Source organism: Dipodomys merriami, unplaced genomic scaffold, assembly GCF_024711535.1.
Source record: "Dipodomys merriami isolate MVZ:Mamm:240054 unplaced genomic scaffold, mDipMer1.0.p SCAF_10, whole genome shotgun sequence".
Taxonomy (NCBI): Eukaryota; Metazoa; Chordata; class Mammalia; order Rodentia; family Heteromyidae; genus Dipodomys; species Dipodomys merriami.
The window spans coordinates 42,470,787-42,496,642 of record NW_027202271.1 but is presented as its reverse complement, the minus strand read 5'-3'; the positions used below and the strand labels follow the sequence as shown (position 1 = coordinate 42,496,642).

At 35.3% G+C, this 25,856-nt stretch overlaps 1 protein-coding gene across 4 annotated transcripts in view; it reads left to right on the top strand.

Moving 5' to 3' along the window:
* The window catches only part of Atp2b1 (ATPase plasma membrane Ca2+ transporting 1), a 101,845-nt gene that overhangs the window by 43,185 nt on the left and 32,804 nt on the right, over positions 1 to 25,856 (top strand). For all 4 annotated transcript variants that reach the window (XM_069989681.1, XM_069989675.1, XM_069989688.1 and 1 more), the window contains exons 3-7: positions 10,046 to 10,243; positions 17,853 to 18,107; positions 18,196 to 18,321; positions 22,521 to 22,661; positions 25,303 to 25,341. In XM_069989681.1, coding sequence (XP_069845782.1) covers positions 10,046 to 10,243; positions 17,853 to 18,107; positions 18,196 to 18,321; positions 22,521 to 22,661; positions 25,303 to 25,341 — 759 coding nt within the window. The remainder of the gene's footprint in view (positions 1 to 10,045; positions 10,244 to 17,852; positions 18,108 to 18,195; positions 18,322 to 22,520; positions 22,662 to 25,302; positions 25,342 to 25,856) is intronic.

The following is a 25,856-nucleotide window of genomic DNA, read 5'->3' as shown; positions in this document are numbered from 1 at the left end:
TACAATTATATGGGCAAGATAATGAGTACATTTCTTATCAAACATTGTAGCCTTCTCCTTTGTTTCCCCTTCCCATCCCATTCCCCCCCCCTCCCATCCAACCCTCCCCCCCACCAAAGTACTATCCAAAGTACTATTATGACTTCACTGCATTATGGTCTTTGAAATTATTTGGAAAAGACAGTGTTTTATTCATTGATCATATTTAATATATGATTAGGCATTTCAGAAAGACAATTTCATATTGGCAAAGGTGAAAATGGAAGGGAATGCAGGTTAAATGTTTAATGATTAAATGTTTGGATACTATTCTAAAGGCAGTTATAGAAAAATTATGTAGAAAACATGTATATAATTATGCAAATTGCTATTATGATAGTTTCTTTGATTTCTCTGAGGTAACATGATGTTGAGGAAGCCAGTATAAGAAGTCATACATGTCTTAAAAGGGCTTTTTACACTACTTGGGGGGGGGGGTGCTCTTTTTCAGCTTATTCATGCTCTGTTAAATAAAAATGTACATTGTTTTTTCCTCTTTTTTTAATAAAGTTCTTTTTCTATTATTGTAGATTTATTATTAGCTAAAGTAACATACTAAATATTAACAGTTATCATTTTTAAATGTTTTTAAAGACAATGAAAATAACCATTGTAGCCAGGTGCTGGTTGCTCATGCCTGTAATCCTAGCTACTCAGGAAGCTAAGATCTGAGGATTGAGGTTTAAAACCAATCTGGGTAGGAAAGTCTGTGAGACTCTTAAGTCCAATTAACCACCAGAAAACTGAAAGTGAAGCTATGGCTCAAAGTGGTAAAGTGTTAGTTTGAGTAGAAATGCTCATGGACACTACCCTGGCCCTGAATTCAAGCCCCATGATCTATAAAGAAAATAGTAAGCATTCTGTTTGTATTTACAGTTTTGAAGACTATAAATCAAAACCCAAGTAGCCTTCATTTTTTTTATTTATTTTTTATTTTTATTTATTTTTATTTTTATTTATATTTTATTTTTATTTATTTTTATTTATTTTCAAAAGACTCTTGATAGTTTCGGTTTAATTTCATCGAACTATTTCACTTAGAAAGCTATAGATCATTTGTCTCATATCAACTAGGCAAACAGTAATAACTAAAGTATCAAGAATAAGCAAGTAGGAGTTTGTATGAAGTTTACATGTCCTTTTAGTTCTGTAATTTATTAATCATCATTGACTGATACAGTCTTTGATCAGGCTGCATGTTTGATTTTTGTGCAGGTATGGAGCTTGAACTGAGGTCCTAGGCACTCACTGCCCTGAGCTTTTTCTCTTCAAGACTAACACTCTGCCACTTGAGCAACAGCTCCATTTTCAGCTTTTTGGTGGTTAATTGGAGATGAGTCTCATGGATATTCCTGCTCAGGCTCTCTTAGAACCTAAATGCTCAGATTTGAGCCTCTTGAGTAGCCAGGATTACAGATATGAGCCATGGGTATCCAGCTTCAGAGTATGTGTTTTATATATCACTCTTTAAAAAGAGGGTTTTTAATACAGACCCTTAAACCACTGCACATGTACTGCATGTTACACAAGCTCAGCTCACACAGTTTTTAGGAGAATAGAATTCTTCTGGAAATTACGAGGGGAATTTTTTATTTTATTTTCTGTCACTCTAACAAAATACCCAAGATAACAAAAGAAAAGAAGCATTTGGGCTGGGAAGGTTGCTCAATGGTAGAGTGCTTGCCTTGCATGCATGAGGCCCTGGGTTCAATTCCTCAGTACCACATAAGCAGAAAAAGCCATAAGTGGCACTGTGGCTCAAGTGCTAGATAGAGCTAGCCTTGAGCTGAAGAGCTGTGGGACATCACCCAGGCCCAGAGTTCAGGCCCCATGACTGACAAAAAAAGAAAAAGAAGCATTTGTTTTGATTCATACTTTGTGGTTTTCAGTTTATGGTTAGTTGGTTTGTTGCTTTGAGGACTATAATGAAGCAGAACATTATTAGCAGGAACATGTAGCAAAGGAACTTATTTATCTCATGACAGCTAGGAAACAGAAAGAGACAGGGAGAAGGGATCAGAGTTGACTAATCTCCTTTCAAGGCACACTACAGGGACCCAACTTACTTCCAGTAGGTCCAGCCTCCCAAACATTCTACTACCTCCTAGTAGTAGCCCACGATGATGACCAAGCCTTTATTTAACACATGGGCCATTAGGATATATTCAGTGTTCCCACTGAAACCAGGACCTTAAGCATACTAGGTAAGTATGATACTACTTGAAACCATGCCCCCAACCCTTGTTTATATTTTGTTTGGAATGGGATCATGCTAACTTACTGTGCTGGGCGTGAACTCAAAACCTCTTGCCTCCACCTCCCAAATAAGCATATTTCACCATACCAGGCTAAAAGAATAGTTCTTGAATTTTCAGAAGAATACTAATGTTTACTAGAAGTGTTTGAGCCAGATGTGATTTTTTTTTCATATTAAATGATTATTCTCTCCCCGCCTTCGGAATTGAGCCTTATATTTTCAGTTGGCTTCCTTGCTCTTGGCTGGCACTGGAGCCAAACCTCTAGCCAGTTTTTTTGCTAGTTATTTAGAGATGATGTTTTGAGGGCTTCTGGCAGGCTTTGAACTGAGATCCTCCAGGTCTTACCAGCACCAGGTCTACTACCTCACTCTTAAAGGAATTGGAACAATAAATTTCATAATTAACTGAAATTGAGATTTGTAACTTCTTAGTTTTAGCTTTCTTAAAACAGCATCTGTCTTAAAGGTTTTGGGATTCAAGAATGTATTTTTATACCAAAATACCCTGTTTATAACATCCAAACTACATAACTTTAACATTTTTCCTGTAATATTTGTTATTTTTTTTACATTGACTTTCTTATATTCTAAATTGCATTTCTTGTTCTTTTTATTTTTAGAATTGCTTTTAGTATCTTTCCTATTTCAATGAATTCTTTATGTTGAATGGTAGGGAAGATCCTCTAATAATAAGATTTCTGGAATGCAAGTTTCTAGCTCTAATATCAGTTCATTATACAGCCGACTTCAATAAACAAAGTATAAAAAAATTCATAAAAATTAAAAGCAGGTATCAAGTGGTATTCTGTAAGAAGCATTAGCTTCGTGGACTTAGAAAAGGCGTAAGATAAAGTGAAACATTACTTTTGCAGTGTTGATTGCTAACAATTAAGTAGAAGAGACAAAGAACAAAATGAATAAAGAGAAAATGGTAGAGAGAATTTTTTTGTGTGGTAGAAAACAGGATAGCATTAACAGAAGTTGTCTGATTGTCTGAAGTTCCCATCATGTTTCAGATGACAGCTTATATTTGCCATCACTAGAAGTAAGAATTTTACAATGGTACACTTTGATCATGTATTCATTGTATAATGCAAAACCCCTAATATTCACACATAGAAATATATTTTTAACTCTTTGAGAAATGTTCTTCAAGCTGGACATGAAGTCCTATGCCTGTGTAATCCCAGCTACTGGGAAAGGATCACAATTTGAAGCCAGCAAACTCAAAGTTAGCCCTGTGTGAAAAACATGTGAAAATGAAAAGTACTTGAGGAGTGGCCCAAGTGTAGAATACTTGTCTAGTCATGTTGCACTGAGTTTAGTCCCTAATATCATGCCACTTCCCCAAAATCAATTCTTCATCCAGTATAAATCCTTATTAACTTATAAGACTACTATAGGAATGTTCTAGCCTCATTGTATATGTTAGATTATCTAGATTAGCATGGGTGTTCAGCAAGTATTTGGAGGGATGGTGCCATTGCAAGTTTTATATTGATTTTATGTGACCTAGTCCTAGAAATGTATTGCTACTGTAATTGAAAATTATACATTATTTTCATAACTGCTCTCATCATTAATTTTCATTACCTGTGAATTTTTAAAAGATAATTTTAACATTACTTTGCTAACTTTAGCATGTTCAAGTGCTTTCACATATGAAAAAATGTGAAGTAGCATGGATATTAGTATTGTTATTTTTTTACCCTTAGTTTTCAGATTACTGTAGACGTACTTCCTTTTCTTATTAATGCTGTACTCTTTAAGAACTTTCTTCCTGTGTTTACCGTTAGGTTATCCTCAGGTTTCTGTTTTTCAGTGCGCTCTCCTGGGTGATTCCCTATAGTCCAGGATTTCCTCCTGAAGCTGGGGAATAAAGACCTGAGTCCTTTTTAATACCTCCATTGTTTTATACTCTTCAAACATTTCCTTCTAAAAGTACCACCCTCTTTTCAGTAAAATTGTTATCCATCTAAGCCAGAAACTTCTGTAGATTTGAGTTTGACATGAACTTTTCACCTACTCTCGCTCCCTTCATTGACAATTATTGGAAATTCTGATAACTCACTTTCTGTTAACTGAGAATAGCTACCTTTATCTCCACTACTCTCTTAGATTTTACTATGTTGCCTTACAATAATTTAGGTAAAAATAAATGGTGTGTCTTGCCTTTCTTCACATTGCCTTTCACTTTTCTACTTGAAGCCAGCAGTGGTTTTGTAGTATCATCAGAATGGAGTTTAGATTTCTCATTTAGGCTTTAATCTTCTTGAGATCTGATCCCTGTTTTTCTAATCTCTCTCAAAAACAACAACAAACAAAAACAAAAAACCTCTGATTTTTAACTTTTGAAGCATAGCAAAAAATTGTCTTTAAAAACTTGCTCTTGGGCTTCTTCTAGTGATTTCTTTTCTATCTAAAACACTTGACCTCTGCCTAAAATGCTATCCTCTATAAAGGATAAAATGCTTCATTACTTAATAAAGATAGGAAACCTTATTATAACTGTTTATATCTTAACCAGTGTTAAGATATCAACTCCAATATATCATAGAATTAGCCCATCTATCCAATACCTTACATGTGGATTCTACTTTCATATGTATGTCTCAGTTTCCTCAACGGTTTCATTGTAATCCTTGATATACTTGGTTGTATTTAGCTAATTACTAAACTCTGCCTTCCAAACTCCTTGGAGGCAAATACTTCATGAAAGGCATCCTGGCTAATTTATATCTTGTTTGTATGTTTATTGCCTTCACAATGCTTGGCACTTGGTAGATATTTAGGAATGAATACATAAGTTTGACAATATTCCGGTGGTTCTGAAACTTGGGAAAGGGGGAGAGATGAGCCCTTCCTTTGAAATTGAGAATAGAGGGAGAGTTAGGTTGCGTACCAAGAAGTGTGCACATGAGCACAAATTTACACATATTTTTCTAGATCTGCATTGTTTTGCTTTGGACCTCACAGAGAAGTCAGATCGGCTGCTGCTGCCTCCTCCTACCTTCACATGCAGATACATACACACACAAATGCAGGCACAATTTGAGGTACAGAATTTAATAGGACTAGTAGGTGCTGTATATTTGTAATCATTTTCAGCTAAATCCACATGCTTCCAACATTCTCGTAAACCATTCCTGTCTTTCCTGAGTTAGCCCCAACAATTTGAGATGTTACTTTTTTCATATCAAATATCAAGGTCTTGATATAAAAATCAAGGCCTTTGTTTTTCAAATATAAAGATAATAGTACTATTGAGCCATTATCTACTCATAAATGAACATGGCTCTTTTTACTTCCAACAGTGGTGGATCCAAGCCTCAGAAGCATGTAATTCTGAAGTTGTTTTGATGGGTTTGTTTTATGTTTTCTTTGTAAAGCTGAGCCACGAGAGATCAAGTCCATGCATGTCCTTGACTTCCTTGCCAGTTCAGCCCACAGAATTTTACATTTTCTTGTTACTCCCTCCAAATGATTGATGAATCGTGTATATTCTTAAAACTAGGACCAAGTGTCATTCCCCTATCAGTCTTGCTATATATCTTTCTCACAAATATTCATTTCTCCTTGCAATTATTTTCCTATATCTATATTAGGCTAGCACCTGTACACACTGTGGTTCCATGCCTTTTTGCTTTTTCAGAGGTGGTTCTTCAGTATTACCCTTTGTGTTTTGTATCTTTGCTGTCATCTTCTCTACTTCTTATTATCTTAGTAAATCACTTGCTTTACTGTCTGTCATTCACTGTTAGCAAGCCAAAATGCAAATAAAAACCACTTTAACTCACCTTTACATCTCCCCACTACATCATATTCACTGAAAAAATTATCTGTACTTGCTATTTTCATTTTCTCATTCCCATTCTCTGTTCAGTTCTGACTAATCAGATTTTATTCTATGTAATGCCACTGGAAGGTTCCTTATCTAGATCATCAGCCTCTATTATCTAATGAAAGAAAGTAATCCATTCTCTGACTTCATCTTTCTCAGCCTACTAACACTAGTCAGTGTGTTTTCTTTTTAAAATTTTTTCCTGGGTTTCAGTAGTACTACATGAACATGTTTTGTTTTGTTGTGCTTTATCCCCATTGTCACCTCCCACTTAGCTTTTCCTTCTCAGTTGCCTTTGGCTTCTTTTTCCCATCTGACCATCAAATGATGGAGTGTTCCAAGGCTTGTAGCCTTCATCCTGTTCTTCCCCTCCCCCCCACCCCTTTTTCTGGTCATGGGACTTGAACTCTGGGCCTGGGCACTGTCTCTCAGCTCTTCAGCTCAAGGCTAGCACTTGAGCCACAGCATCACTTCTGATTTTCTGAGTGGCTTATTGGAGATCAGAGTCTCACGGACTTTCCTGCCTGGGCTGGCATCGAACCATGATCCTCAGATCTCAGCCTCCTGAGTAGCTAGGATTACAGGTATGAGCCACCAGCACCCAGCCCATCCTGTCTCTTAAACTAGCTTTCTAGAAGCTCTCATCTGTCCTGTGGATTCATTTAAATCCTGTATATTGATGATTCCCTGGCATAGGGGATTTTTCCTGCATTCTGATTTTGACTAGACATCTGGTTACTTTGCAACTCTAATTGTTTTTTTTAGAAGTATAAATAAAATCATTTTTACCTTACCCTTTCTACTGATTCTGCATTCTAAAAAAAACCTCCCCTCTCTTCGTAAATATCTCAGTTGCCCACTCACTGAATTACACATCCATTATGATTTGTCAGTGAAACCAACCGTATTTCTAATATTACAGTAAACTGTTCCATTCTAGTATTTGGACCGACCCCCCCCCAAAAAAAAAAGGTGCTAGATATCATTCTGTCATTCTTCTCTCTCCTTTTCATTCCACATCCAGTCATTCCTCAGATTGTCTGATCTTCTTTGGTACCTGGTAGATACAGTTACTCCTCAGTCTCTACTTCTAAAACTCAAACTTAACCACTTTACCCTCTCTCTCCCCCCCCACTCCCTATCTCTCTCTTTCCCCCCCACTTCCTATCTCTCTCTCCTCCCTCTCTCTCTGCCTCTCCCTCTCCCTCTCTCTCCCTCTCTCTCTCCCTCTCCTCTCTCTCCCTCTCCCCTCTCTCCCTCTCTCCCTCTCTCTCTCTCTCTCTCTCTCTCTCTCTCTCTCTCTCTCTCTCTCTCTCTCTCTCTCTCTCTCTCTCTCTCTCTCTCTCTTTCTCTCTCTCTCTCGCTTAAACTCTGGGCCTGAGGGCTGTCCCTCAGCTTTTCAGCTCAAGGCTAGCACTCTACCACTTCAGCCACAGTGTCACTTCTGGCTTTTTTTGTTTATGTGGTAACTGAGGAATTGAACCCAGGGACTCATGCATGAGAGAGGCAAGCACTCTACCCCTGAGCCACCTTCCAGCCTCCTCTCTTATTTTTACTGAAATAACCTTCCAGCTAGTCTTTTCCCTCTGCTATTGGCTCTCTTTAATTTTTTCTTTACATAGCAATTTAAATGACATTTCTAAACTAAAGATTATTTACCACTTCCCTGCTTTAAAACCTAGTGGTTTCTACCATTCTTAAATGCCATTCCTCTACATATACTCAAGATCTTGCCTCTGGCTGCTTCTTCCATCATACCATTTCCTTTTTTCCTCACTGGACTCTAGCCCCAGTGGCTTGTTTCTGACTTCTGAGTAGTCTTTGTTTTGGTCTCTGGGCTTTTGTATTTGTTTTTATGCTGCTGGAAGAGTTTTGCTCTAAGCCTTCTCATGGATGACTCCTCATCATTCAGACTCAAATCATATGTGAGCTCTTCCGAAAAGCTGTGGCAATCCAGTAAGAGTTATAGTGTGCCCTCTTTTTACTGTTCTTATTTGTATCTAATTGCTTTAATTATGTAGCTTTTTGTCTCCCTGTAGTGTAGTATGTACTTGTTGGACAGAGAACTTGTCTTTTTCAACACTGGCTTCTCAACATATAGAACAGTATGTGGACGTAGTTAGTTAGTAGATGTTCAGCAAATAACTGTTGGAGAATCAATTGCTGTTATGAAACCAGTAGCTTTATTATAGTTAGATTCACAATTTTTTTTCAGAAAGTATTTGCCCTCAAAATGTAGTTAAGACTATTGTGTTCGATCAGTTTGTAATTTATTTTCTCTCTGACTTAATAGCAATATCTCTATAATTTGTGATTTATAAACTGTACATTTTCTTTGGCATTAAAACAATTTTACAGGTTTTACCAACAAATAGTAGTGTCTTTAACTCCAAGAACTTCTAAAGCCAAGCAACTTCGTTCATGAACTATATAGTGTGTGTGTGCTTATGTGTGTGGTGATAGTTTAGAAGAGTTACAATAAATTTACCCTTTCCTTTTCTTTATGCTATTGAGAGTATTAAGACATGAGACAAGACAAATCTACCTATTATCTAATAACATCACTATTACTGTAGTTCTTTACTTCCCTTCTTTCCAGTGATTCTGTTTCCAAGCTTAGTGCTCTGTGGAAGGTTTTGGGTGATGACTTCTCACATCAGAAATCTAAAATGCTTTTTGAACTGCCCAGTTTAACCATGTTACAGTTGAAACTAAGAACTTAACTCTGGAATCAACAAAATAATTGTTTGAAGTTTGTGTTCACTTCTCATTTTTTTATTCTGTATTTTGTTTCTACTCTATATGCCTTTAGCATTTGAGATTAATACCTAAAGCACTTAGAAACAAGAGCCTTCCAGTAATCTTCTTTCGTATCTTCCTTTCATAATTTTCCTTCCTTTCCTTGCCAAAAAAATCTAAGTTGAAGTTAGGTCTAAAGTGACAAATTAAAAGTACTGTTCCTCTGGCATCTGCAGTCCTTTTTCTTCAATTTAAAGTAAAACTTGTCACTGTTGAATTATTGTGTCCACATAACATGTACATATGTATACTAATGGAATCTATGTAGGTTTAGCAGGGTAAGCAGGGTTAAATTAAAGTGGATGTACTTAATAAGTTGAAGGCAAGGCAAAGGAATGTTCATTTAACCTCCTCCCTCATATCTTTTAATTCTGCACTCCAAACAATAAGTATTCTGTTCTGTAGTGTGCCTTTTTCCTTACAGTGATAGCAAGTAGTCAGCCAGTAGCACTTCCTGTTTCTTGAAACAAAGGTCATTCTAAGTCTCCTATGTTTTGTGGTTTGCTGAATCTTTTCTCAATCTAAGAGACATTTCACTTGAGTTTTTAGAGGTTGTGACAAATTATAACTTTCCATGTTGTTCCGTAAATAAAAGTCAAACACTTTTAGTTAATTATTCAGGATTCAAGAGCTAAATCAGATCTTCAAATATGTGTATGTATATGTATGTGTATATATGTATTATGTATGACTATCCCATTTTGAAAGGGAAAATACCCTAAAGGTGATGGAAATATAGTATTATCACATGGTCATAATTAGTTCTGGTCTTACAGCTTTTAATATCGTATAAAAGTATGATGAGAAATAAACCACTGGGAAAGTGAATATTTGAAGTCCATTTTTTTCAATTCCAGGGCCTTGTGCATGCTAGACAACCAGAATACATGCCTAACCCTCAGTCCCATTCTTGAGTTATCTACTAGAAATGAATTCTTAAAGTAAAGCACTGCACATGTTTTCAGTGACTGAAATGCTGTTCACTTAGCCTAAAGCATGAAAATAAACATTTTTGTAGGGCCTTGTAAATTGCAGTCTAAGGTGTAATGATCTAGTGTATTTTCAGTAGATACAAATATTTTTCATTGGTATTTATTTCTTTTTATTAGGTTTAAGTGGAAACCCTGCAGATCTGGAAAGAAGAGAAACAGCGTTTGGAAAGAATTTTATACCTCCTAAAAAGCCAAAAACCTTTCTTCAGTTAGTATGGGAAGCATTACAAGATGTCACTTTAATTATTTTAGAAATTGCAGCCATAGTGTCATTGGGCCTTTCTTTTTATCAACCTCCAGAAGGGGATAATGCACGTAAGTAAATAGGGGGGATAAAAGGCAGTTATGTGATGCTATTTCAGCATATTCATTTGCTTAATACATAAGCCAAATTTTCAGTACTGACTGTGATGTGCTAGGCACAGTTCTGAGTGCTCTCAGTATATTACCTGAAATAATTTTCAAAATTGCATTAGAAAATGTTACTGGAGCCGGGCATTGGTGGCTCACGCCTGTAATCCTAGCTACTCAGGAGGCTACCTGAGGATTGCAGTTCAAAGCCAGCCCAGGAAAGAAAGTCTGTGAGACTCTTATCTCCAATAAACCACAGCACCCAGGTCCAGAGTTCAAGCCCCATGACCGACAAGAAAAAGAAAAAAAGAAAATGTTACTTGAATTTTATAATAAATACAGAAGTTTAACAATGTGCCATATACACTATGTGTTGTATATGTCACATAGTATGCATATATGAACCACTTGTTACACATGAACACTACACATATATGACATGATCTATGCTATCACTATTTAATATTTTAAATAATTTTATGCATGAAACAAAGTTGCATGGTATGGAATTTTGCACTGTAACATCATGTTCTCAAAAAGTTCTAGATCGTCAGGCACCAGTGGCTCATGCCTATAATTCTAGCTACTCAGAGCCAGAGATCTGAGGATCGAGGTTCAAAGCCAGTCCGGACAGGAACATCATGGGTCTCTTATCTCCATTTAGCCACCAGAAAACCGGAAGTGATGCTGTGGCCCAAGTGATAGACTGCTAGCCTTGAGCTGAAGAGTTCAGGGACAGTGCCCTGGCTAACAACAAAAAAAAAAAGTTTCAGATTTTTGAGCATTTGGATATTCTTTTCTTTTGTAGTGCTGGTATTTCAATTCAACGTCTTATACGTGCTAGATAATACTCTATTGCTTGAGTCAGGCCCTCAGCCCTTATTTATTTGCTTTAGGTGTGCATATATGCATATATATATGCGCATATATATATATATGTATATATATATATACATATATTAGGGTCTTATGCTTCTATGCCTATAACTCCTAACTGCACTCCCACATAGCTGGGATTTCATAAACACTCCACCACTTCGTGGTTATTTGTTGAGAAGGGAATCTTAGTAACTTTAAAAGTATCCTAACCAATGAAGAAATGCATTATAATGTAAATAAATCTGCTTTAACTTGTAGCCACAAAAGGCTTTGTTTTGTTCATTACCTTTCATTTATCTCTTTAAAATTACTTGAATATTATTGTTAGTATGTCCTATAATTGTTAGTAATTCTAGCTTCGTTTTGGTTACTGTACTCAACTAATGATAAAGTCATACAGTAGTATTTTATAGATCAAAAGAGAGATTCAGCACAGTACTTTTTGCATGTAAAAGTTGCATTCTGATGCCTTTTAAGCTGTGAAGAATCAAATCTTCATTAACTCTAAAAGTTGCTTAAGTTGTAATACAAAGTAATAACCTTCAAGGGAATTGTGCGTAAGGGTGTGTATAGACTTTATTTATTTTTTTTTTTTTAAGGAAGCTAGTCAAAGAATAAGCCAGTTTATCTGAGATCAATATAAAACCAGGTTTCTAGGAGCAGCAGCACTGTTGAAATGTTGAGCCAGAATAGTTTTGTTGCTATGTTTTTGTACCTTTACCCCAGGTGAGGCAACAAATACTTTAAAGTTTGTCATGTCTTTTAATGGGGGTAAAATTGCCTCTGGTTGAGTATCACTGATGTAAATAGAAAGGTATTTAGGCAATGCTCTTACCAGTATTAGTAGGCAATTTTTTGTGTTTTTCTTAAATACATAGTAATATTTTGCTGTATAAAAAGGTAAGGGGGGAAAAGGCTGTCTAAAGGAAGTAATAACATTCTTTAAAAAATTCTTTCTAGAGATTACTGCTATATGATTTTTAATGTATCTTTCCAATCTTTCCAAATTTTAAAAGTATGTTTGTGTTTGGGCTGTTTGGTTACCTATGTGAAAGTGTGCTTACCTGATAGAGGTGTGGATGTGTGGCAAGAAATATAGATATGTGTGTTGGTGTGAAAAGAGATGCCTAGTTGGTTTAGCCAGTTTTCCATTTATCCAGCTTTTACCATAGATATTAGGAATTGGTGTTCTAGAGTTCACTGAGTTAGTAGATTATTAAAAATTTTACTTTTAGCACTTTTCCTGCTAAAGCTGTAAGAAAAGTAAAGAAAACTAAGAAGAATTCAGTGGTTCCTTGTATAATTGCAGCTACTCAAGAAGCAGTGATCTAAAGAATCATGGTTCCAGACCAATCTAAACCAAAATGTGAGACCTTATCCAAAAACATAACTTAAGCTTTCATGTGGTAGAGAACCTGCCAACAAGTAGAAATCCCAAAGCCAAACCCAAGTACCACAGATAGAGAAAGAAAACAATTTCACTAGAATGGACTCTACCAACCATATATAGGACAAATCTTTCTGGAATCCAAACTACTTTATTTACAGAGTAACCAAAATTTTTCCGAATTTGTTAGAGATTATGGCATTAGGCCCAACTGAGAAGATAATCTACATCTGTCATAGACCCTTTTAAAAGATCCTTTAATTAACACTGTTCATGAAAAGATACTTTGGCATCATGGTAAATAATAATCATTTCTACTTTTTTTTCAATACTGAGGATTGAACTCAAAGCCCTGCAGTTGCTAGGCAGGCATTCAACCACTCCACCAGTTGTTTTTTTTCCATTAGTTATTTTTTGAGATAGGGTCTGGCTTTATGCCTAGCTGGCTTGAATCTCTGTCCCGCATCTGTGCTTTCCTACAGAGCTGAGTGTGACAGGCACATAACATTGTACTCTGCCATTGGTTGAGATTGAATCCCACAAACTTGTGCCTGGGCTAGCCTTGAACCACAGACTCCTAATCTCCACATCTTGATTCAGTACATCCAATGTAATCTGATATTTGAACAATTTTGTTATATAATTTCCTGAACAGCACTCTATAAATGGCTTCTGTATACTGTTAATGCATATACATGGTATATCATCCAAGAAATAGCTAAGAGTTTTTGGGTTTTATTATTTTTTTTAATGAAAGATTGGCTTTCTGACAGAGGAATTTAAAGGAAACTTAGATTGTATATCTCTCAGTTGAAGATATTTACACGGGAACCTTTTTGGTAAAATAGATTTTTATTATTGTCTTTCCACTTGAGAGAAAACAATAACTCCCCCCCCCCCTTTAGTATTGTAAACTAATTGGCTTGGAGCATAGTTCAAGTACTGCAGTACCTACCTAGCAAGCACAAGACCCATTGTTCAAACTCTAGTACTACCAAAACAATAAAGACAAAACAAAAATTACATAACTATAAACTGTAGTTCTTTTATAAGTATGGTCTGGGTCTTTTTCCCTACAACTCCTTTAAATAATTTGTTGTGGTCATCAGTAGGAAAAGAATTTTGTTACTAGAATATTTTGCTACCATGTGTTTAAAGATGGTTTTAATCTCATCTGTATAATATGGATTACAAATGTATATGAAATGAAATGTATCGTTAATTTGTTTCAAAAATATTCAAAACAGAAAATAAAGATGACTGTTTGAATTTTTCATTATTTAATATAGCTGCAAAACAGGAATATTAACCTAATTTAGGTCTAAAATTTATTTTTTAACCCGGTTTTATTGTTTTTCATAGCTGAGAAGAACATATTATATAAATTCAAATGGAAGTTTACTCAACCAAATCAATTCTCAGTCCCATCTATCAATTGCACAAAATTTTTGTTGACATGTAACTGATGAATTCCATCTTCTACTGTCTGTCTGTTGTTCATGCACACTATATTCTAAATTATTACATTTTTATGTTTTTAATAAATAATATAAAACCTACTTAAGTGCTTCATTTGGATAATATTTTAGCTGTTTCCAGATTGTTTAAAGTTTTTAATGTGGTGTTTAAAACTTCATCTCAAATCCAGGCTTGCTCTAATTAAGAAAATTAGTCTATCTTCTGGGTAGGGAGGGAGGTTGTATTGACAACTAGTGTTTAAAAGAATGTAAACTAAAAGTTCATTCAACTAGTTATTTCATTTTTCAGCTTGAAAATAATTAAAACACAACTTCCAGTATTTGAATGGGGGGCAAGAAACAACATCACAGTGACTCATTCTGTTTCTACCTCACCTTAGAAAAATGCTCTATACTCATTGATGGCTGCATTCTAATGTTTCTCCAGATTGTTTTTGTGTGTGTGATCATTCACTTCATCTTGTCTAACTTCTTTCCTAACGAGTCTTACTCTTAATTCTGTATTCTGTCATTAACCTGTCCCACACACTCTCCCAAGAAAAATCTCTAATAATCATTCTCACATTCTGGAGAGTTCTAGAACATGCTTTAATCATTCTAAATGCCTTTTGTGTACATATTTTCCTGTATCATTTTTCTTGTGGTTTATGTCCAGCCAGTGACTTTTAAGACATTTCAGGAAGAAATAATTTTACCTAGCAATCCAGAAAAGTATATCCCTTTCCGTGAATTTATAAATAACAAAAGTAAAGCTTCAAGGAACAATACTTTACTTCCTACATGTATATCCTTTTATATTTTAGTCTATTTTAGTCTGTTTCATTTTCTTTAACAAGTTGGTCATGGGCCCCTGAATTGATTTTAGACTCAAAAGTAGATTTCAACCCAAAGTCCAAAAAAACACCATTCCATTTTACTGTACTGACCCTACAGTATTTGAATGTTTGGGTTTTTGAGAGGTCATTCCCCATCTCTTCCTTTCTGGTCCCCCTCCCCTTTATTTCCCATATAGCACTTGTACTAACTTTAATCTCTCCCTGGAATTCTTATCCCTTAGATCTATGTGGTTGTTTTCCTATTAACATTTGGCTCCTAGTCCAAATGCTGTAGATACCTCAGAGGGGCTTCTTGGTTCCTTCAACCTAAATGCATTATTATTTTTTGTGTGGACTTGAAGATACCTGAAGTTAATTATTTATGTTTCATTATATGATTTCTATATCACTCCCACTATTAAAGTAATGTGAATGTGAGTTCTATGAGGAAAGAGCGAATATAAATTGCTAACATATATTATACTCCTAAAATAGTATCTGCTACCTAGTAGGCCCACATACAGGTGAAACCACAAGTGGCATTTTTCTTGACTTCACATTATAGAAGCCAGGCCTTTTTTTTTTTTTTTTATGTCAGTGTAGTAAAAATGGCATAATTGTGAGTTATGTGTGGTGCATAATACTTCAATTTTCATACATATTTTGGCCATCAAATATATCATTAAAAGCATCAACTACTTTTAAGTGTAACCGATGCCTAATTTAGCAGATTAAGAAAAGCACAAACACTTTGTTTTATTGTACTTGACTTCATTGTGCTTCATGGATATTGCTTTTTTTTTTAAACAAAATGAATTAAAAGTTTGTGGCAACCCTGTGTTGAGCAAGTTAGTTGGCATCATTTTTCTACATGGGCTCATTTGCATCTGTCATACTTGGGTAATTTTTGTAAAAACCTGTTACGGTGATCTGTTATCCATGATCCTTGCTACCAGACCCATATACAATAGTGAATGTAGCTGAAAAAAAAATGTTGGGTGTGCTCTTTGTCTTCAAGCCTCTCTATTTCCTGAGATAATCATGCTGAATTTAAAGTAATTATTGTCTTAAAGTGGCTCCTAAATGTCCAAGTATAAGGCTCCTAAATGTCTTTCAGACATGTCTTTAGAAATTATTAAGCTTAATAAAGAAGACATGGTAAGACCAAAGAAGGCTGAAAGCTAGGTCTTTTGTGCCAAACAGTTATGAGTGCAAAGGAAAAGTTGTTTTGAGGGAAATTTTAAAACACAATAACCAAGTGAAAGAGTCTTAGTGCTCATACAGACAAGGTTTTAGTGATCTGGATAGAATATCAAAGCAGCCACATCATTACTGTAAACCAACGTCTAAGCTAGAGGAAGGCATAAACTTCCTTCACTTTAGTGAAGGCTAGGAAAAGTAAGGAAGCAGCAAAAGAAATTTGAAGGAAAAGAATCATGTGAAATAAAGTGAAAGTACAAGGTGAAACAGCAAGCTATCCAGAAGACCCACCAAAAAAATTGATGAAGGTGGCTACATGAAACAACATATTTTCAGTGCAGGTAAAACATGCTTATTTTAAGAGAAAATGCCATCTATGACTTTCATAACTAGAAAGGAGAAGTCAGTTCCTAGCTTCAAAGGACAGGCCTGTTCTCATTAAGGGCTAATACAGCTATTGAAGCCAACAATCCTTTTGCCATACAGAAATCTTCAGATTTATACAAAATCTACTCTGCCAGTGATTTGTAAACAGAACAACAAAGCCTAGAAAGTATCACGTCTGCTTACAACATGGTTTTCTGAGAATTTTAAGCCTACTGTTGAGACTTACCACCCTGGGTGGGTAGAAGTCTTCAAAATATTACTGCTCATTGACAGTTCACTTGGTTACTGAAGGGCTGTGATGGAGATGTACGCAAACATTTTCACGCCTGTTAGCACAACATTGGTTTGCAAGCCATGACTGCAGTTCTATTATTTTAAGTAATACATTTCATAAGACTTCTAATACCACAAGTAGAGATTCTTTTTTATGGGTTTGGGCAAAATAAATTGAAAACTTCAGGAAAGAACTTATCAGTATAAATGCCATTAAGAACATTTGTGATTCTGGAAGGAAGTCAAAAATATAACCATCGTTAACAAGAGTTTAGCAGTTGATTCCCATTCTTATGGATGACTTTGAGAGGCTCAGAACTTCAGTGGAGGAAGTAATTGTAAATGTGATAGAACTACAAAGATAACTAAACGTGTAACCTGGACCTGTAACTGAATTGATGCAATCTCCGGGCAAAACTCAATTGAGATGGAGAGTGGTTCTTAGGATTTGGAATCTATTGGTGAAGATCCTGTGAACATTGTTAAAATGATTTAGAATGCTACATAAACTTAGTTAATAAAATAGCAGTAAGGTTTGAGAGAATTGACTGAAGCTTTGAAAAAGGTTCTATAGGTTGAAGGTTATCACGCATCAAATGCTATAGAAAAATCTGCAAAAAGGAATGTTCTTACTGCTTTATTCTTCAGCAACTACTACTATAATTATTCAGTCACCATTAATAATCATGTTGAGACCCCCTACCAGAATAAAAATTATCATTTGGTGATGATTAAGATGATCATTAGCATTTTTAGCAATGAAATATTTTAAATTAAGGTGTATATAACACCATTACATGCTTAATATTAAGAATTAAGTTGTTTACTTAAAAACATTCGGTATTTTAGTTTCTGAAAAAAAATTGTGTGACTCACTTTATTGTGATTTACTTTTTTAGTGGTCTGGAGTGTAACATGAAGTTTTTTGAAGCATTCTGTAACATGCCTTTAGGTTTGAAATTGACAGAGTAAGATCTTATCCTTACAGAATATTTGAGTCCAAGAGTGTTTAGAATAAACACAAAATTGATAAAGTAAAAGAAATAAACACAGAATTGATACAGTACAAAAAAAGATTAAACAAAAATACAGTGTGGCTTACGTTATCAATAATACAAAATGTTTTGATAAGCATTTTCTTTCTTTCCAAATAGTTTGTGGAGAAGTTTCTGTTGGGGAGGAAGAAGGTGAAGGTGAAACCGGCTGGATTGAAGGAGCTGCAATCCTCTTGTCAGTGGTGTGTGTGGTATTAGTGACTGCTTTCAATGACTGGAGTAAGGAGAAACAGTTCAGGGGTTTGCAGAGTCGAATTGAACAGGAACAAAAGTTCACCGTCATCAGGGGTGGTCAGGTCATTCAGATACCTGTAGCTGACATTACTGTTGGGGATATTGCTCAAGTGAAATATGGTAAGTAAAGCAAAGCAACATATCTAATTAAATGGAAAACTTATAATCTCCTTTACAGTTTATCCATAACACTGCTTTTTTGTTGTAGGTGATCTTCTTCCAGCTGATGGTATACTTATTCAGGGTAATGATCTCAAAATTGATGAAAGCTCGTTGACTGGTGAATCTGATCATGTTAAGAAATCTTTAGATAAGGATCCCTTACTTTTATCAGGTATGAATTCCTTTTTTAAACTTTGAACTATTTCCTCCAGCACAGCTATACCCATTGTCGACCAATACAAGTTTCCTTCCATAAGAGGCAAAATATAACACAATCAATATTTGCTTATATTTTGCTCTTATAATCATTAGAGACCTTTCTTATAAGACAACAGAGATAATATTGAATCTAGAACAGGAATCTAAACTTAATGATGCCTGTTGAATTATTGTTTTTGTTTTTTTGAAGCAGAAGGGTTTATGTTCATACTTAAGGACTGTTGAAGTATAAAAGGATGATTGATTATAGGATTAAAGCAAATAAATATGATGTTATACAAAGGACAATATTTTGTTTTTTTTAATAAATGATTTTTAAAACCCTCAATATTCACATAATATAGCTCTTTTATTTAACTGCTGAAGAATGAGCTTGAGACATAAACTGTTTAAGAATATATGACTAACCGGAATTAGGTATAAGAGCAACATTCACATATAGACTAGTCAGAAATGGATTTGTACATGCTTAAGACATGTTTGAAGGATGAAGAAGAGTTTATGTGAGAGAGTACTGTTTAAAAAGGAGGTGTAGGCTTGATACAGTGGCTCTTGGCTGCAATCCCAGGTATTTTGGAGATAGAGATCTATCAGGAGAATGGCTATTCAGACTAGCCAGGGAAAAAAAGCTTGTTAGAAACACCTCTCTCTCATCTTAACTAGTGAGGCAAGCATGGTGACTCACATCTGTGATTCCACTTATGTATATATCATAGATCCAGGGATTTCAGTCAAAAGCCTACTCTTGGGCACAGACAAGAACCTACCTAAAAAATAAAAAGAGTTGTGGGGGTGGAGGGAGGGCTGGGGAATGTGGCTTAGTGGTAGAGTACTTTCTTAGCATGCATGAAGAAGCCTTGGGTTTGATTCCTCAGTACCACATAAACAGAAAAGGCTGGAAGTTGCGCTGTAGCTCAAGTGGTAGAGTACTAGCCTTGAGCAAAAGAAGTTTGGGGACAGTGCCCAGACCCTGAGTTCAGCCTCAGGACTGGCAAAAATAAAAGGTGGGGGAGGGGCGTTAAGCGGTACAGAGCACTTCCCTAGTCAACAAGAGGCTGTGAGTTGAAACCCAGTACCACAAAAAAGTAATAATAAACAAAAATTTAAAAATAAGGAAGAAATTGTTAAGATAGTTGTCAGAGTTTAAGTGTGATAATTTAAACTCGGGCTAGTTGGAAATGAAGTGGAAAGGAAAGTGCAAAAACTTACAGCTTCCCTCTAAGATGCATAATGAGAAGGAGCCAAAGCACCACAAGTTGATCCCCAAAACATGTTAATTCTTTACCTTAGAATTTCTAAGATTCATACTCTTAATTTTCTGGTATACTTTGTAGACTTTGTGAAATTGTCAGAACTGCATTTGTTACACTGAATTTTTACTAAAGTTTGGAAGAAGCCAAAACATTACATGTTTCCTGTTACCACTACCAGTTGTTGATGAAATTCTCACATTGTATACATTGTCAGAAAATCCCTACTGATTTAATTATTAAATAACTGGGCATGTGCAATCTTTCATCTTGTATGAGCTTTATATCTTAATTGGTCAGATGTGATTTTAATGAGACTGACGTCAAACTTGTGATAATCACAAGTATCAGTTAATCATAATTTCAGAACAGAAGCTATCATTTTAACCATTACTCTTTTAAGTTTTGCATATGTCTGATAGATACTACAATGTCACAGTAATTAAATGTATATATGTTGTAAAATCTTACGAGAAATACAATTATACATGTATACCTTTATTAACATCATTTATAAGTAAACACCTAATTATAGACATTTGTCCAAAAAATCTTAAGTTTTGTATATACAAATATACAAATATATACAAATATCTAGCCACTTAGAATACACATCCTCTATTTGAGTTTCTCTTTGTATTGATGTGCTTTTTGTTCATATCACACATTGGGCAGAAATACCATGGATATATAAGGTATTGTACCTAAGTAATACATATTCATTTTTTCATGTTAATGAAATAAACTGTATATAATATATAAACTGTATATAATATATAATATATAATCATACCTTCCTACCACAGACTCACTTTGCCATAATGTTTGGCAAACTGAGATAATTTTCATTTGCCTTTTGCTATATATATACTTAATGGACTTTTATGTACATCTAGGGTATTTACATAGTGCTTAGCTGTTCAAGTTGATTTCCTTTAACTGAACTTTGGTCCTTTTCTGTTTTAACAGTGATAACTAGTAAGCTTTATGTTGACTGTGGTTCCTAGCACACCAAGTATACCAAGAGAACTCTCTAAATTTTCCATATTTAAGAAAAGACTAAAATAATTTTATAGAGTCCCCTATCACAGTACGGGTGGGAAAGTTTTTCTTCATCTATTTCTCTATTCCAAAAATGTACTGAAAAACACAACATGCATTTATTTTTAAATTTACTCTCACAATGCCATCTTGGTCTGCTGTTCTTGGCTTCTTAAATTTAGATTTTTAAAAGTGGCATTTCCACTAGTAGTAAGGATATGACCTGACTAGAAACTGTTTTTCTTGCTGACCACATTAACTGCCAACATCTTATCAGATTGTGGTAAGAAAGAACAGAACATAAAAATTCAGATCAACATAAAGCCAGAATTTTTCTGTGTTGTGCCAGTCCTGGGGCTTGAACTCAGCGCCTGATACTGTCCCTGAGCTTTTTTTTTTTGCTCAGGGCTAGCATTCTGCCACTATAGCCACAACTCTACTTCTGGCTTTTTGGTGGTTAATTGGAGATAAGAATCTCATGGACTTTTATGCCCAGTCTGGCTTTGAACCATGATTCTCATATTTCAGCTTCACAAGTAGCTAGGAGTAAAGGTGTGAACCACTGACTTCCAGCTCAGAACATAAATTTTTAAAGCAAGACAATTAAAGAAATAAATTCATGTTGGGTAAGGTATTTAGCAGTTTATTGTCAAATATAAATCCTTAAAATACCAAAGTAAATGCATTAGTTTTATAATTATATTTCGCCGATAATCCTTGAGCATCAGTTTGGTATGTAAGATGGTAAGTATTGTAAGTACTTCCCTCCAGAAGGTTGTGAACTAAAACCAGATGCAGATGAACAATGACCAAAAGGACTTTACCAAATCTTAAAAGAGAAAGCTAAATTTCTAAGCCTGCTTAAAAGTCACAAAAGATTGGAATAAAGGAGTGAAAACCTAATAATGAGGAAAGATGGGGAAAGATGCAGAAATACACACGTACAAGTTGGTAGAAAATAAGAGCAGTAATGTCTGCCAACTTGCAAGATTGTCTGAGGGACAGTCTGAATTCAGGTCATGTCCCTATCTCTGCTACATGGCTTTAGGCAATGAAAGTTCATCTTAAGAGTAGTCGATGAGAAAGTTTAAAAGGTTGGTTGGTCTCAAGTGAAGATATTGGACTTAACCCAGTAAGCCAATATAAAATCAGGAGTTTTTGAATCATGATGAGCATATAATAAAATCACATTTTAGAACATTTAAACTGTATTACATTTTAAAGGAAGAGAGAACAATTCAAAAGCTATTGCAGTAATCTAGGCTGGTAGGAATAAAAGCTTAGGTTAGATAGAATTTGTGGATTTGAGTTGGGTGTGGAAAATAGGACATTTATGCTGCTGAATGTATTGGATTATAAGCACATTTCTCAGAGAAATATACATCCCATTTTATTACTTAATAAGCATTTTCAGAAGGCACAAATTCAAGCAGTATGCTAAGTACTTTATATTTATGGGCTTGTTTGAGGAATGCATATCTTTCTACATCTTGAAGTACAAGTAATTTGTATTCCTCTTTTACATAAGAGGAATTGAGATATAGGATTGAGTGTAGAAGGGAGATTGGGGGAGGGGAGATTAGTAAAAGGGGGAAGGAAAAGGAAAGGGTACTGAGAGTGGAGAATATTGAAGTAGATTTCATAATATGAAGATAGCATAATGAAACCCACCATTGTCTGACAAGGGGGAAGGGAATATAATGAGGGTGAATGAGCTTCTTCAAGGTACACTGAATATATATGAATTTATCACAATGAAGTTGTTTTGTACTGCTAACCTTCTAATATCATAAAAGAATTTAAGATTTAACATCTTGTTTTGAGGATATTAAAAACTTTCTGAAAAAGTTCTCTGTTGTAGGTACTCATGTAATGGAAGGCTCTGGAAGAATGGTAGTTACAGCTGTAGGTGTGAATTCTCAAACTGGAATTATCTTTACCTTACTTGGAGCTGGAGGTGAAGAAGAAGAGAAGAAAGATGAGAAGAAAAAAGAAAAGAAAAGTAAGACTATCAATTTGACATTTAAAGTAGAGCAAGTCTATCTTAAAATGTACATGAGAATCTGATGTGAAAAATTCCACAGTAGCTGGGGAAGGTGGCTCAGTGGTAGAGCGCTTGCCTTGCATGCATGAGGCCCTGGGTTCGATTCCTCAGCACCACATAAGCAAAAAGAAAAAAGCCGGAAGTGGCGCTGTGGCTCAAGTGGTAGAGTGCTAGCCTTGAGCTGAAGAGCTAAGGGACAATGCCCAGGCCCAGAGTTTAGGCCCCATGACTGGACTGGACCCCCCCCCCAAAAAAAAAATCCACAAAAAATTAATTACCAAGTGTTACTCTTTCAAGTAGTAATATTAAAGGAAAGAAAATTATTCTTTTAGTAGTCCATTAAAGGCCTTTGGCAAATACACCAATCTTCTTTTACATAGCTTGAGACTGATTGACTACCTACTAAATGTTTTGATTTGGCTTTATTGTCTTTATACCATGGCTTTTGTTTAGTTTGTTTTCCCTTGCTATTCAGTATTAACTGTTTTTATCAGCTATGTTAGTTTGGTCTCTGAGTTTTTTATCTTTTTCAAGTTTTCTACCATTCTGTACTTGCATAGTTGGTCTGTGACTTCACTTTTATGCTTTATGTTTGTCCTATAATAAACTGTGCCACACACAAGGAGTTAACGGTAGTCTTTTGGTTGGGGGAGATACCACAGTAGAGTTTTTTTTCTTCTGTAATTTTTATTTTCTTTTGGTTTGGTTTGTTTCCTTTGCTTTTGAGAGGTGTGTAGCATTGTGGTACTGTGGATCGATGCTAGATCTTCATACATGCTAGGCAAATGCTCTGTCACTAAGCTACACCTCCAGCTCTGCGGCAGTTATTAATATCTGGTTTGATTATGTTTCCTTTGCATTTTATCTTTAGCTATAAAATTATTTTAAACAAAAAAATATACTTGGAAAGCTCTTGGGATTGAAGGTATAGCTCAGTGGTAAAGCACTTGCCTGGCATATATACAAAGTTCTGGGTTTATTTCCTAGTTCAGGAAAAGACACTAGCCGTTTTGGCTACAAGTGGTGGTGGCAAGCCCACATTATCTATCTAGGTTTCTCCTTTGGCTGTTGACCAGACAGGCCTAAGTGTGTTCCTTAAGGCCGATGGGAGTGTAGTTTGAAAACCAGTAATAATGATAATGATTGAGGGCTTTACTGGTTCCATCTCAGTGAATGTTCTTAACAGCAATGAGGTAAAGGCTATTTTCTTGAACAAACTTGTAGAGTTAGAATGTGAATAGGTGGAAGATCAAACCCTCCTGACTCTGCTCTGTCCTAATATTCAGAAATCAGAAGCCATTGGACCCTATTAAAAAGAAGAAGTTTTGGGGCTGGGAAGGTGGCTCAGTGGTAGAGTGCTTGCCTTGCATGCATGAGGCCCTGGATTCGATTCCTCAGCACCACATAAGCAGAAAAAGCTGGAAGTGGTGCTGTGGCTCAAGTGGTAGAGCACTAGCTTTGAGTTGAAGAGCTGAGAGACAGCACCCAGGCCCAGAGTTCAGGCACCATGACTGGCTAAAAAAAAAAAAAAAAGAAGAAGTTTTTATCATAATATTATTCTTATTGACACCAGCGTTTTCCAGTAAGCACCTTTTTCCCCCCATAAGGTCTTATATAACTTTTTGTTCATCCAGTCCAGAATATGAATATTTGGAGGAATTAACATCTAATCATTTTTTTTCTTTTTGTTTACTTACCTAGTTTTGTTTTTCCTTTTTTTTTTCTTGTAAGATAGATTGATATGTTTCTTTCTGTATACTTAGAGACTTATCCTCTTGATTGCTTTGGCAACTACTTAAATTCAGTCCAGGGTAATCTGTCTCTATTCCTTCAGTAGCCTGGAATGCTACTGGTCTCCAAATTTGAGCCCATTGAAAGTAGCTAAGTATTCTCTTACTATCTCTTCATCTGTCCAGAGCTTCTGTTCCTTCCTGACTCTTCTTGTTCTATGTTTTCCAGTTTGAAGATGGTCCTCTTTGATTAGAGATGGTAGAAAAAAACTAAGCTGAATTATCCTGCTTCTTCTATCATATTTAATATATTTCCTACTCCAGTCAGCACTCTACTTCCTTGGTTATGGCTTCAGACATTGGCTGGCTTCTTCAATACATTTGTATTCTATTTTTTGTAACTTGACTCTCCTGTCTTGTATATGCTCTTTGTTCTCACCCCCACCAAAGTTCTTCTATATTCCTGTTATATTTTTATTAGCATTCCCCTCCTCTCTTTCTCTCTGTCCTTTTCTCCTTTATTATGGTATGTCTGTAGTTAGTTTGAAATTTTTATTTTCTTATACCATATTTGGATTTTCTGCAACTTGTAAAAGAGTTAAAATCTTAATGGAAAAGTCAAGTATAGATGCATTAAGTAATTTTAGAGTATTCTCCCACAGTAGGATTTATGGAGTTGTTGACATAGCAATTCATTAAAAGCCAAATGTTTTCTGGTTTATTGATACACATCATAACACACACACACACAGAGATGTATAGCCATTATTCAACAATTCTCTTATAGAAATGTGAGCCTCCTTTGCATAATTTAGCATGGCTGTATTCATTTCTTTTGGAAAGCTTTAATTCCCATTTTGTTCCTACAGATAAGAAGCAGGATGGAGCCATTGAGAATCGCAACAAAGGTAAATTCAGGACAATAAAAGTATAATTACATTGTTTTCATTATGTCCAGAAATAGACCTATTAAGTACTCTATCTGTCCAAAATTACAATACACATGGCAGAGAACATCAACAATGTTACATACTCGAATTAACCTTTCTTTCCAGGACCTTAGTCATGCTGTATCTGTACAATATTGAGAATATTTTAATTATGGTTTGTTGATATTAAGTTTAGCTGTCGTAGGTAGCTTTCACTTCAGCATTTCAAATATTGTAACATACTTTAAATGTTATCTACTACATAGTTGGTAACAAAAGTGCATATGAAAGTTTAAGGTATAAATATTATTTGCATTTAAGTATTTAAATATATGCAAATTTCTCCAGACAGATACATAATTCTGTACAGTATAGTCATAAATTAAATGATAGGAATTTATAAGGTTTGGGTATTACCTAATATAACATAGAGGGAAAGAAATTAGAATTCCTGAGTTCTCAGTTTAAGGATCTTACGTTTTTATCACCATCAC